Source organism: Pinus tabuliformis, chromosome 6 (genome assembly GCF_031772625.1).
Source record: "Pinus tabuliformis cultivar Carrire ecotype Pingquan chromosome 6, CPIR1, whole genome shotgun sequence".
NCBI lineage: Eukaryota > Viridiplantae > Streptophyta > Pinopsida > Pinales > Pinaceae > Pinus > Pinus tabuliformis.
Window position 1 is genome coordinate 932,400,972 of NC_142292.1, and position 15,072 is coordinate 932,416,043.

The 15,072-nt window shown below is 43.7% G+C and overlaps 1 protein-coding gene across 2 annotated transcripts in view; it reads right to left on the reverse strand.

Annotated features, from left to right (window-relative positions):
- Window positions 1–15,072, reverse strand: part of LOC149261988 (putative sphingolipid transporter spinster homolog 2) — a 486,467-nt gene that overhangs the window by 302,233 nt on the left and 169,162 nt on the right. For both annotated transcript variants that reach the window (XM_089423163.1, XM_089423158.1), the window contains exon 7: window positions 14,755–14,857. In XM_089423163.1, the coding sequence (XP_089279289.1) occupies window positions 14,755–14,857 (103 nt within the window). The remainder of the gene's footprint in view (window positions 1–14,754; window positions 14,858–15,072) is intronic.

Here is a 15,072-nt window from a genome sequence, read left to right on the forward strand (position 1 = left end):
AGATAAAATTTCTAACAACTAATACTTAGAAATTTCAACACAGAGGTCACACGTAGTGCACATCATTTGCACATGCAGTGCACATTGTTTGCAATGGAGCATGGGGTTGGCATAGATAGGAAAATATTCAATGTGTTCGAGCACAAGAGGACCATCAAGTTGGGAGATGCCGATAGCAAGGGGTCACAACAAGGAACCATAAGCAAGGTGGGGGAATTGCATGTCAAGGGGGGTGATCGAGCAATGTCCATCGGATGTCATGAAGAGGACTTGCACTAAGGAATGATCGCAGTCACGCATAGTAGTGTCAATGGATGTGGGCAGCAGAAATTAGCCGAGAGAGGTATGCACAAGAGGCCCCATGGGTGCGTCATGTGCACGACAGTTGGGCTATGGATGGGCCAACCACAAAGCGAGCGGCAGGGTCCAGTGCAAGTGGTGCCATAGAGAAATGGTGTAGAGGATTGTGCCATGGGCAGGGTACCACACTCGGCATGATCGAGTAACTGCGAAATGCAGTGTATAGCAAGGAGTTGTTGAGGAAGGGATTTGTTGCGACAATCTGTAAGTGTCGATATGGATCAACCGACATAGCATGGTACGAAGAACAGTACCAAGCTTGCCAACAAGATTGCCGAAGGTCAGCCCAAAGAGGGAGAGAGGGAAACCATACCAATTGGGGGATTAGCAACAGTGTTCATGAGTGTCTCAACGGATCGAGACAGACCCACAATGTTGCTAGGGCTTAGCACAGAATCAATGTTAGTGATAGAGATTTGAGCAGGATGATCTTAAGACAAGTTAATATGGGGGACTCAACATTCTAATCTTGTACATGGGCAGGAGGCCTCTTCCAGATCTATCAAAACCAGTTGGTATGAGCTAACATTCATGAATGCTCAGGAGTAGGACTCCCTAGAGCATGGCTAGTTGTGATAGGCTCTCAACACAGGATTTAAGGTCAGAGGGAGAAGCTACAAATATTGAGATGGGCTTAGAGACAATTCCAGCAGGAGGAGGTTCTTCTGAAAGTACCTATTACCCACCATTTTGTGGGTGATATCCTTAGGAGAAAAAAAAAATTCTCCAAGATGGTCCTTAGCCGGTAGCCAGCAACCACCAACTACCTCGTTGTGCCATCTCTCCACCACCTGAGCCAGCCATGTGATCCCTCACCCATCTGCCATGATCGTATGTTTGAAGGTGGGCATCTCGAACCTAAAGGTATGCCTTATCATTTGATAATTGAGTATTATAGTTTGTTTATCATGGACACTTATGGGAATGGATTAATGGGGCAATTCAGTGGAAAGAAGGGGCTAGCACTGTGCTCTTGTCCCCTAGACCCCTTTGGGATATTAACCTTGGATTCTAGTCCCGTGGGATCTCTTTTACTGACCATTTCGCTTTAGGGATGGTATTTCATGGGAAACCATGATTTTGGTTGCGTGGTCCCGCTCCCTTATCAGCATATATTACCCCCTTTCTACTCATTACTTCCCCATTCATCATTTCTCCCACCTAGGTCCACATTCCTCCATCGATTCCACATAGGGCTAGCTCTCCCCTTCCCCTTGCCCACCTTGGGCCAGGCCTAGAATGATGCCTCTGAGGTTGATGTAGCTATAAAGAAAAATAAAAGCATATTTGGCCACATTTAACAGGAAAATGTACCACAAAATTCAAAAGATGGTCGGGACAAACACATTTAGCACGTTGGCAAAAGCCAATACATGAGATCTACCCATCACCATGGCCATTACCCCGGTTCCTATAGGTTTTATGAGCCTCCTTCATCAAGTAGGAACCCATGATTGTCCAAACCCCTAGTGGGAAATGAACCGCCTTACCTTAAAAGTGGGGGTATCCACTGCTACATCTCATACATCATGCTCCTACCCCTTGAGCCCCGAGTAGTTAATCAAAGAGAAGTCATAAAAAGACAAAAGGCATATAAAGATGGGTGGAAAAGTCAAGGTTGGGGCACCTCATGTACCACAATTGCTCCCTCCTATACATTATAAACCCAAGTGTGGCCTTCCCTTTTATTAGCTACCCTTGCACCCCAGCATGTATTCCAGGGTTGCCCCTTCTCATCCCCTACGTCATTCACCTCTCTATTACATACCACCACCTTTTAAAGTATGTACCTTGAACATATTATCCCCTTTAGAAGTAGAAACCACCTAATAGGACACTTGGTTAACACCATTTGGAGATTGGGAGACATTGGCACATCCTGAAGCCCATTATGGAAGGGCATGCCATTATGAAGACCCCACCTGCGGTTCATGGTTGGTAAGCTCATTTACTTGATTTCTCTAATGACTTCTTGTACTGGAAGGCTAGGGGACACATTGGATCTTATGCAAGATTGCAAATGGTCTCCATCTTGGGTTACGTCCCCCTATACGGGGTCCTAACCCTCCAGAGGGCTACAATGGCACATGTAGGGTGTGTGTTGAGAGCCATAGGCCTCCACAGCAATAGACAACACTCCATGGATCCCCGAGGATGTTCAAAGATTGCTCGAGATTCACCTATTGGACAAGGAAGATGCACCTGGTTCACCTTTGCCCAGCCAACCCCACTTGATTTCTCTAATGACTTCTTGTACTGGAAGGCTAGGGGACACATTGGATCTTATGCAAGATTGCAAATGGTCTCCATCTTGGGTTACGCCCCCCTATACGGGGTCCTAACCCTCCAGAGGGCTACAATGGCACATGTAGGGTGTGTGTTGAGAGCCATGGGCCTCCACAGCAATAGACAACACTCCATGGATCCCCGAGGATGTTCAAAGATTGCTCGAGATTCACCTATTGGACAAGGAAGATGCACCTGGTTCACCTTTGCCCAGCCAACCCCACAGATGTACCATGCACTTGGCAGTTGATCCAAGACTTGTAGGATGATGTGGCATCACCTACACCATCATCAAAGCCCTTACAGATGATCTAAAGGCATCTTCGACTCATTTGGAGACCCATGAGGTTATTATTGTGCCCCCACACCCAATGGGAGCACCACAGGTTTATTGCTTGCAAAACAAGGGACCAACCCCTTGTCCATCACTTTTGAGGCTCCTATTTTTCATTATGGCACATATGGATCTCATCAGGCCTCTTGGAGGGCCCTACGACATATATAATTTATCATTGATTTCTTAAGAGGCTTATTATTTCATTTGTGAGCTAGTTTGGTGGGCTTGTCACCAAAAATTAGATTATTAGCACATTATTTTATTTTGGGGGCTTATGTAGGCCTAGGAGACTAATTCGAACTCCTCATTAGCATATAAATACAAGTGAGGTGAGTTCATTTGCTCATCATCACTTTGGATTGGATCTCTTTTCTCTCTTGAGAAATTCACACTTTTTCTTGGAGGATGAATTGGAGCCTTATGGATGAATTTTGATGTTTGAATTTGGTTTATCTTATCTTGGAGTTTCTTTATTGTCAAATTGTTGATGGTTGGATATGTTCTATTACATGTAAGTACACAATTTTAATGTTATTCTTATTTTACTTTTTCATATACATTGGATTGGGAATTTCGTTATTTTTTAGGGCTTATTGTTGCATGGATTTACTGCTTAATTATGGAATTTTGTCTCTATATAGCATCTCTCAATGCATGGGCCATGTAATTTTGAATGAAATTTCCTAGGGATAATTCTATCACCGAATTCATCATGATAAGCCATCACCTTTTGCAAGTCAAAGTATAAAGTTGTAAGGTTGCTTCCCTTTACCCTAGAAGATAAGTGAAGCAATCTTAAGGCCTCCTTGATCGAGAAACAAGGTCCTCATTCATATTTATCCTAGCCTCCATTCCCCCAAGACTAAGGCACTGATCTACCAAGAAGTGGTCACTCAAAAATCAACTATTTTTCACCTCCTTCTAGGTCTAGCCAAATTGGGTCACCTAGGGCATCACTTTCCCGACAAAGTAGCCCTCCAAAAAGTTCAATCTCCTAGCCTCTCCTGCATTGGTGTGTCCACAAGGCCTCCAATTTTGAAGCCATTTCGACAATGGAATTGTGAGATAACCCAAGCCCTAGCTCCGAGATCAAACTTTGCCCTGACATCCCAAAGGCTAGTGCCTCATAGGATCAATTTGACACCTTTAAGTGAAAATACTTGCTTTGATCCTTTTCCCCTCCTTGTCTGGGTTAAGAACATCATTGGTTGCTAAATTCTTTCCCCTTAACCTAGGCTGGGTCCACTTGGTCCTGTGTGGTCTCGTACCTCTGAAAAGTTAAATCTTCAAGAACCATTCGGGAAGCCAAGTTCAATAAGGCTTTTAGGGATTGGGAAACTCTTTCACAAGTTATAATCCCTAAACCTAACCCTCAAACCGGCACATCCTTCTCCTATAAGACATTGTACCTTGCTTAGAAAGCAAGCAAGCTCCATCCTTGACCCTCTTTTGGAAAGGGATTGTTTGGGTCACTTTATATGCATTTGTTAATTTATCCTTCATTTGTGACTCCATATATATCGGGTCTCCTCCCATCAGTGAAAGTCCGTAAATAGTAGGGAGCCTTAGCTGAGGTGACAGTGGGCTAAGTCTCCATTAGTTGCCCTTGGTCTAGCATTTGACCCTTTAGGAATCCCCTTTAAGTCTCCTACTAGTTTGAGTGGTAACAGTACCTCCCTCGCTAAGAGGGAGTGTTGAAGCTTGTAGCTCACGCAGGTACTTTTGCACATGCCTTGTGTCTAAGTAGAAGTTGCCCACATCACCTTCGAACGCTTGCTCTAGGTTGAGCAAGTTGCTGATAAAACATAGCTTAAGTTTAACTTAGGAAATGCACATATAAATATGTTAGCTTATTGGGCTAAAATAAAACTTGGGAAAAGTAAATTATTTCCTTCACTGAATAAGTTTTAACCTTAGTCGTCGATCTCAAGTGAGGTGATATCTAATCTTGGTCATCAATCACTTTGAGAGGGTTAGAGTTAGGATTAGGGTTTTAGCTCTATGTAAAGTTATAAAAACAAGGCTAAGGTGAGGATAAGACACAGAACAACAACACAAGTTTGAGAGCGGCATCTTAATGAGCATGTGCTGGGTCCGAGAGAGTGCAGAGGGGCTGGAAATCTCAATCTGCAAGAGAGCAGATTTGTTGGATCGGATCCGACATATTGTAATCTGTAATTTCTCAGTTGGGCCATTATCCCAAGGTAGGAGCCTAAGTAAGTTTCGAGTTCCGACTCTCGAAGGCTATGGGGTGCCCTCCCTGCATCAAAATCGTGCCTATACCCTCTCTGGATGCATCACACTCCAACACAAAGGGTTGGGTGAAATCTGGAAGTACCAATACAAGACAGCTGCTCATGACCTTTTTGAGGCGATCAAAAGCCTCCTACACTATATTTTTCCACTCAAAGGCCCCCTTCTTCGTCAGATCGGTGAGGGGAGTTGCCAACTAAGAGAATACCTTTACGAAAATCCTGTAGTAAGTGCAAATGCCTACAAATCCCCTCAACTTTGTCACGTTCTGGGGCTCTGGCCAATCCCGGATGGCCTTGATCTTCTCCTCATGGACCCTCACACCGTCCTTCCTAATGATGTGCCCTTGGTAGAGCATCTCTGTCAAGCCGAACTGGCACTTAGACAGTTTTGCATAGAATTGTTGCTCCTCCAAAATGCACAACATTGTCTCTAAGTGTTGCAAGTGCTACCCCCATGTCCGGTTGTAGATCGAGAATTCATCAAAGAACACCAACACAAACATTCGCAATTGTCCACAATACATGTGGTTCATGCAAGATTGGAAAGTGGCAAGTGTGTTGGTTAGACCAAAAGGCATAATCAGGAACTCAAAGTGCCCATAGTGGCACCTGAAAGCGGTCTTAGGGATATCTTGGTCCCTCATCTTGATCTGGTGGTACCCTGAGCGTAGATCAATCTTGGTGAAGAATTTCGCCCCCCTCAGCTTGTCCATCAACTCATCTATGCATGGGATAGGGTAGTGGTTCTTCATGGTCTTCTTGTCAAGGGCCATGTAGTCAATGCCAATCCCTGGGGACCTATCCTTCTTCTTCACCAAAACAACTAATGAAGCAAAAGGGTTGGAGCTAGGCCTGATGTGCCTTAGTGCCAACAACTCATGAATAGCCCTCTCTATCTCATCCCGGTATGCCTTGGGATGTCGGTAAGGGGTAGTAATCACGGCTTGTACCCTCACCAACACGCAATGGTATACTCAAACCCCTGGTCAGGTGGTTGACCCGACGATGTCTCCAAACATTATTGGGTACTTGTCCAAAATGGCTTGTATATCCAGGTGCGATGACTTGGGCTGACCCCAGCCTCTAAAATCCTCATCTCCACAGCCCACTCAATGTCCCCGCGTCTCAGATCTGTGTCCATCCTATGGCCCGAAATAGTCTGTGGATGGTAAGAGTGCATACCCCATAGAAAAACTGGTTTGCCATCTGGCCCTATGAACTCCGTCTCCAACTTCCTTCGATCAGTAGTGACTCTGCGAAGAGACAAGTGCCACGAGACACCCATCAACACATTGGTGTCCCACACATCCACCACGAAGAAGTGATATGTCACTAAGTAGTTCCCCATGGTCACTGTCAAACCTAGAACATAGTGTGTGCATTGCATGGTTTTGTCACTTGGCACCAGAATTGAAAAACCCTCAAACTCCTCAGTTGTGATACCCCTCCTCTAGACCATTTGTGCTTCAATGAAATTGTGGGTAGCCCCACTGTCTACTAAAACCTAGACACGTTGCCCCTAATCCTCATAGTCAAAAACTTGGGTACCCAACATAGAGATGTGAGGACCCCTCCTTATGGAGCGAAAGGAGCTCCCCCTGGTGGGTGTGTGGTGGTGTCCCCATCTCTGCCTGCCCTGCACTATCATCTCCACCCATCTGCAAATACACATCATCCTCCCCATCACTGTCAGAAAACACCTCAATGTATTGGGCCTTGCCCGCTGTACATCTATGGCCTGGAGCCCATGGTTCCTACAGGTAAAACACAACTTCCTCCTTCGTAGGTCTCTCCAGGTCTCCTCATCCAACAGTCCACATCCCTGGTTGGCTCTCGATGATGTAGCTCTAGTGTCTCTCCCCCTCTGCGAGAAGCCCTGTCTAGGTGGTAGTGGTGCTCTAGCTCTTGGTAGGGCATCCTGCAAATCTCTGGCCCTCCCCATTGCATCCTACAAGGTAATGGATCTATTGGATTGCACCAGTCCCTTCAGTGGCTCTGCTAGCCCCTCTACAAACATGAAGACCCTCCTGGACTCTGATAGATCCGGAGCCATCACTGACAGCCTCAGAAACTCCAAAATGTAAGCCTCGACGCTCTTGGTCTGCTTGAGCTTTGTCATCTCCCCAAAGTGCTCCTCTGGATCCTTCCTCTCAAAACGCTCTAACACTCCTAGTGAAATCCTCGTAGGCTCACCCTGGCATGTCCCATTGTGGTTAGCCAATCAAACCACCAATCATGGGCTTCTCCCTCTAAATGTAGCGTGGCAATTTTTATTGCCTCCCCCTATGTCATTTGGTTTAGCAGGAAGTCTACCCACACTCTAGCTGAGCTCATAGAAGAGCCATCAAAAGTTGGGAGAAACAATCTCCCCACATTGCGCTGCAAATCTGTTCCTTGCATGTAGTTTCCCCCACTATGTCCCTTGGGCCTATTATTTCCCTTCAGCGGGAAAAAATCCCTGAAAGTGATAGCTTCCCTGAACTTGGGTCCTTAGGACTAATACTCCAAGAAGCAGTCCCCCATAGGCAACTCTTCCTGCCCTTGCTGCCCACCAACTCCAGATGTCAAGAATGTTGGAATAGTGGATCTAGGTGGTGTGTTCGGAATAGGAGGCATGTTAGGGTTAAGGGATGTACGGTGTTGCGAAGTATCGGAGCCTTCACTCAGCTAGAATTCCCCTTGAATTCCCCTACCCTTGTCGCCACAATTTTGCTACCTTAGTTCTTCAATGCTCTTGTACATGTCTTGTACTACCTTCAGCAAATGATGAGCAAACTCCTCCCCCTTATCTCTTCTATCTCCCTCATTCTTTGCCATGTTTGTTTCCACAACCTCCAGTTCAGTTATCACAGGATCTCGAGTAATCTGCAACTGCCTTTCTCGACTCCTATACCTCTGTCTCCGGTAAGTCACGTTTTGCCTATCCACTGGTGTCATAGACTGCGCTTCTCCCACGGGATGAGCCAAGTCTATGAGCTCTGATACCACTGTAATATTCCTAGGGAATTTTTACAGTAAATAACAAAGCATACATATACATAAAAGCCACAAAAATTAAACACATGAATTTACACCAAAAACTGCACTGCTTAGCCATTTTATTAGAATATGAAGAAGGTACAATAAGGTGTTGGAAAGTGTGCACCTAGGCTTGCTCAAGGCAAGCTAGCTAAGCCCAATGAACAATAAGGTCCCTCTCAAGTGTGTTGCTGCTCTATCTCTTGGATCTGCGTTGAACTGCACATAAATACTCTATTGGGTGTGAATAATTGCTGTTATGGCCTCTTTCGGTGCTCAAAAAATTTTGGGAAATTAACCCCAGGCTCTCCACCAAATACCCAGAATATCCCACTAAGGAATTGGCCTATGGTTGACCTTGAAATTTCGACCCTCTTTTCCCTCCATGGCTTTGGGGGTGGGAAATTCGACCCACCTATCAATCCTGTTGCAAATAGTCCCAAAAATAGTTGCAATCTCTAAGCAAATACTCTCTCGGGCTCCTCCTCAAATCTCAAGCCCAAACTCCCTTCACTCCTTAACTCCCAAGTGTACCTCCTCCAAGCACTCTACAGCTACTAGTGAATCCTCCCCACAAACTCACACTCCCACTGTCAGAACAATCTGAAAAGGATGGAACTCCCTCCTTGGGCTGGCACTCAAAGTCCACCAAAGCAAGGGTTGAGATTTCCGCTTGGAAAGACTCGTGTGCTAAACAACACTTGCAAACTTCGCTTCAACTCAAGCATGCTATGTCAAAGACAAGTTTTCTAAAAGATGAATGAATAACCAAATGAGTGTCTTTCCTTCCTTTTTGTCAAAACGCCTCCAACGTGCTCATGTGGGCCCAGCTCGATTTCCTCCCACCGAATTTCCCTCCAAGGCATGTGTATTCGCCATGTGGGCCGCAATTCTCCATGGGTGGCCCTCACGCCCCACTAGTGGCTCGATATTCTCTTCCACGTCTAATGTTTGGTGCTTGCTTTTAATCAAAAATCAATGTGGGGCATCTAAACCCACATTTTGATCCAGGTGGATTTTGGTGGCCACCCACCTATTCCACTTGGACCCCCACCACTGTCTCTTTCAGTTTTTCAGTTCCCTTAATTTTGGCATTTTTTCGAGTCCTGAACTTCCGAAGCCGTTTTGAGGCCCTAAACGACATTTTTTGGGAAAATAGGGGCCAACGTGGGTGTTCAACTGATGTTGGTGACTCGGAAGTTGTAGTCCTTGGATAGATCTTTCTAGCAAGGTATTGTGCACGTCAAACAAAGATCGTATGCCAAAGTTACGACCCTGAGAAGTTGATGTACCAATGGGCCCATAATTTTGGCGCTTCATCTCCTAGGGTTAGGTTTTTGGATGTTTAGAGGATTCCATTGTTTCTCAATAATAAATAGGCCTCTGAGCCTCATTGTAACATAGTTCAGAGGCATGTATCCATCATATCTCTTCTCAGACACAAGCTACCATCTCCCGAGCTAGTCTTATTTCCATTCTGTTTGTAAGCATATTTCAGTATTTGATATTAATGAAATGAACTGTTATTTATGGTTATATCTGTAATCTATTGCGTTACTATTTAAGTTCGGATCAATGGTTTCAGAGCGGTCTACTATTTCTCGGTTTTTCTTTGCATGTCCCCAACGAGGCCAACGTATAAAGAGTTAGGGCTCGAACTGGTCGAACCTTTGCAAGATCAGCCTCGCAAATCCCGACGGCCTCCCATGGCGGAAGACAAGAAAGATGAGGGGGCAAGAGATCCTTTCAAAATCTTGCTCGAAGAAGCCCTCGAGCGACAGAGGAACACGATGATGGACAACTTTGCCTAGATCCTTCAGCGGCTACCCAAGGGCGACGCATCTCCTTCTAGCAACTACACTGGAATCGCCATACCCTTTAACGTACAAGTTAACTTTGACATCCCTGTATTTGAGGGTCAGATAGATGCGGATGTCGTAGATAAATGATTAAATTTGCTAGAACTGTTCATGATTTTTCGAGTCGGGAAAGGATTACTTTTTCACTTCCCAAAGCCGCCCCCCATGTCAAGGACTGGTGCGAAACCTACTGTGAGAAGGAGAAAGTACACCCTCACTATTTTCAACCGCACCCACTTGGAATTCATTACGAAACACCATCAAGGAGCAGTACTACCCTATCGGAGCTATGAGGATAAATACATAAAGTGGACCACGTTGCGGCAGGGAAGGGATCAAGATGTGCTAGAGTTTACCAATGTTTTTCATACCCTTCCCACGAATTTGGGTATCAAGGATTTTGATAAACATTTGGTATGCAAGTACCGCAACTACCTACATAGGTACATCTAGGATGAGATGGAATTCCTAGACATCTCCTCGCTTGGCACGACGTATCGATACATTGTCAAGATTAAGCAGAAGTTTAAATAGAAAAAGCGAGACTTTGGATCTGTGAATCCGAAGCAAGGGAAAGGCACCCCCAAACCACAGAGCAAAGGTCAAAGCCAAGGCGGGGCGATCTAGGATAACCCGCCGAAGCCGCAAGCAAAGAACAACACCATGAAGACAAAGATGTTGAAGTTTCTAAGTTTACTTAGTTAGAAACCCTCCATGCACTTTATCTAATTTATTCCTACCTACTTGTTATTTTCCTTAACAAGTTATTTACAATGTAAATACTGAATATAACCACTAGTGCATGCTCAATATATTACAGATCAGAAACTAAAAGTAACAAAAACAAACACACCATATGACACCATTATTTTTGGACTAATGTCCCTGGAAAAACCCAATGTGGGAAAACCAGTGCAGTTATCTAAAGGTTTTTTTATTAAGCAATATCAGAGTACAATCTAGGTGCCGAAACTAGCCTACCCAACAGAGGATTCCCTTGGCAGTAATACCTCTCAATTTCTAACAAATCTCTTGGCTAAAACCCAGGATAATCCTTCCAGCAACTATTCAGCACAAATCTGCCCCAGAAACCCCAGCGTCAGCCTCTCTCTGCACTGCGTCAGCCCCTCTTTGCCTCATGTTGGCTCTGCATCACCACGGATGGCTTTGCATCAACCCTGGGAAGCCCTGCGTCAGCAACACTGCCTCTCTGAGGCTCTGCGCAGCTTCCCGCTGCCTCAGCATGGCCCCACTGATCCCTGGCTGGATCTGCATCACTTTCCTTGGCTACTGCGCTGCACTCTCGGCACTATCTCTGCCTCTCTGTCTCTCTATACTCAAATGCCCCTTAGTTGCATCTCCCGATCACTAATTCTATCTCTCTTAGCAAACCCCACTCTAGAGAATAGAATCACTGATCACTCTGGCGTGTTATACTTTTCCTGTTGACATCTCAACGGCCGAGATTAAATCCCTAATCAATGGCTATGATTAGATCTGGCTTGATCCATGTCTTTTGGATCATTCTATCACAAATTCATATCAATACACATTAATATTTTATTTTCCCTAAGTTTAGACTTAGGGACTCCATTAAAAATATTAATTATTTTAATATCTCCTGATCTGTTTAGAAATTGCCCAAACCCTTTCTAAGTATTGGAGATTTCATGTGCCCCAACCTCTCCACCAAATTTTGTGGCTAGAGCACATCCGATGCTACCCCAAATCAACACTCCCTCTTAGCGAGGATTGTGCTCTAACAATACTCCTCACTGAGTATTACTTTGATCATCCAACATCAATACCTATGTTGATGCTAGGCCTTCCTGCCCAACATCCTCTGTACTGCTACATCCTGTACTGCTGCCCATGGTTCTGCCACTGCCACTACTGCATCTGTATGACAGCTCCCTCTGCATCCTTGTTGTTGTTGGTCCTTTCTCCCAACACTGCATCTGCACTGCACCTCCTCTCATCATGGTACATCGTGCTGTCCACTGCAACTCAGTTACTAAGAAGTAAGTAACTGATCTCCCAATCTGACTTCCCTGTTAGGCTAGAGATACCCACTAATGCTGAAGCTCCCTCTACGCTGCTACAACAACTCCCTGCATCTCGCATCGTTGCACACCTCTCTGTGCCATCCTGCACTAGTGCAACACTCCTGTGCCTCTCGCACTGTTGCAACCTGCTAGCCTCGCGCTGTCTCGGGACTCCTGCACTATAGCTCTCTATGTTGCTTCAACCGCATCCATCTCTACCCAACTCAACCGGTCTTGCTACTCCTCTTCGAGGCTCCCGTAGCAAGGTCTAATCCAAGAGGATGGGTACCTCGTGGATCCTGCCCCTCATCGCATGTAGTCCGCCTGACTATAGCTCGATGTCTCCCCACTTCTACTCAAGTGGTGCGTGTGCACTCATGGCACAATCATCGTCTGTCAAAATCTAGTAGGGCATTTTCTAGATAAGGAAATTTTTAGAACTGGTCAAAATGAGTGCAAACTCACATGTGGGAGTAAAAGAACGGTCAAACTAGTTGTTGGAGCCACCTAAGCTAGTTGTCAGGCTACTATTCCTCTCCTTTATCTCGGTCAAGGTCAAATCATGCTCACACATGGGAATCCAAGGCCCCAGCATTGCCTCTCCAAACCAAGTCGAGCCTCTTGTGAGTTGATTATTTTTTTAATACAGAAACTTACATTTATGAAATAACTTAGTCTCCAACATGTGGATGACAAGTCAAATATTATTATTTTGGGAGAGAATAAAACTAGTTGTTATCTAGCCATTACAAGAAAAATTATATAAGGTTGGATCCTCCTCCCCTTAGACGTTGTTGTTGAAATGTGAAATCGTTTATTCCATAATAAAACTTCTACTTTCCAAGTGCAAACCTTTGTGTGGATTGATTATTCTATGCTCTATCTTCTTAATTTTTTGTTGTAATAATGCTTCACAAAGTAGATACAGGTATTTTCCGGTTTACTGCAACATGACTACATTGATCCATTGAGGGACAGCGATCACGTGGAAGGGGAGATTAGGGCATTAGACCTCATCTTGCCCTTTGTTGGTATTGAGAGGTAATCAAATCCAAGTGTTGTACAAACCCTTATCAAGGGTTCCTTCAACAAGAGTGAGATCAAACTTGGTGCCATAGTTGACCTAGTGGTTGGAGACATCTCAAACGAGAAGGTCTTTCCTAGTGGGATTTCAATGTTTGTATGCTATTCTAGACTAGAATGGGTGCAATAGTTGCTAGACTCCAATCTCATTAGTCCAACATGCATCGCTGAGTAAAAAGAGAGTTGTGATCGCAATTTGGCATTTTGGCAGGTAATGTAAGGCCGAGGTAAGCCTCACTCTAGCAACCAATCTCAAAAAAAAATCATTCAAAAATTTCTTTTCCTTTTTCTGTTTTATAGAAAATAAAAATTACAAAGAGACAAAATAAAATAAATTCCTGACTTCTACTTTAAATTCTATCTTACTTGCTAGTAGATCTTCAGGGTTTTTTGGCATTAGATCTAATCTTATATCCCAAAATAGTTTACCCTCTGATTTTCTGCCTTATATTTTATATTTCACAAGGGCATTGTAAGAGATTTGCAAAACCTACAGTTTGCTACAGCCATCTTTACAATACATCTAGCAAAATCCTTGTGCAAACAATGCATTCAAGTAACTCTTTATCACTAAATAGTAAAAACCCTTGGTTTATTTCCAGATTTAATATCGTAGCATTATCTTTAATTTTCTAGGGTGGAAGCATACATTTTCCATCCATTGCAAGTCAAATTTAGTAGCTAAATTTTTTTTTGAGCTTTACCCCTGGATGAATTTGACCCTTACTTCTTGTACGCAGTTTCCAAATTGATGGATACACTAGTTTACTTACAGAAAGTGAAGTTTTGGGTTATATTATTTGTGATTAGCTTACTACCCAAAACTTACCATCTCTAGATCCATCTATATAGAGTGTTTTTACACTTGTGAGTGGCCCCAAGTGGGCATATTAGCTTCTTATTTTCTGTGTTATTAAACTATTTCTGTGGATCTGAAGGTATGGAGCAAAAAGACAACTATTTAATCACAGCCACCTATCCAAGGGCAAAACAAGAAAAGCATATCACACTTGGTAAGTGTATCAAGCACATGCTTTTGCTGATTTTAGAGGTAAATATTTTAAGTGATTTTGTTTACAGGTCTACAATATTTCTGTGTTTAATTTCATTTAAAGATAGTAAATTTACACAATTAACTCCTACCTTCACCTTAGATATCTGTAATAGGCACTAGTATACTCATCAGTGGTGGAGATATCTTGTAGGCATGCCTCCCATAGCCTTTTTGTAGGGGTTGGGCTTAAAGAGTGGAGACTTGTGCCAGAGTGACAATGGGCATTTTTCCTATTTGGTATCACCATAGCGCCTCATCAGGACTTTGACAAGACTACTAAACCGGTCAGTAACAGTTAGATTCACATATTAAAAGTAGATAAATGTTTAAAGTGCTAAAATAGCCCAAAGCTCTAAAAACCCCAAAACAACATAAATTTTAAACTTGAATAAGATTCTTTGTATCACATAAAATGAGATGCAAACCCAACAAAAAGCCCAAAAAAACAAAGGCATACCTTTCATCTTTATAGGTCGAGTAACAATTCCAAATACAGCAAATGGAAGCATCAGACATGCCTCCCCCCAAAATGCTACACGCCAACTCACATAGCTTCCCACCTATGAGATGAATATCAGACATGTAAAGTATCAAACATACCTTCAAAACTGTTAGCTAATATTCCAAAACTGTTTTACTCTTCCCTTTTCTTAAAAAATGCCAAAAGCTGATAACAGAAAGTTAATAATGTTCGAATTTTACTCAACAAACAAATTAAAGAATTGTGCTTGAATGCTTCATGAAAACCATGACATCACAAACCACAAACATAGCA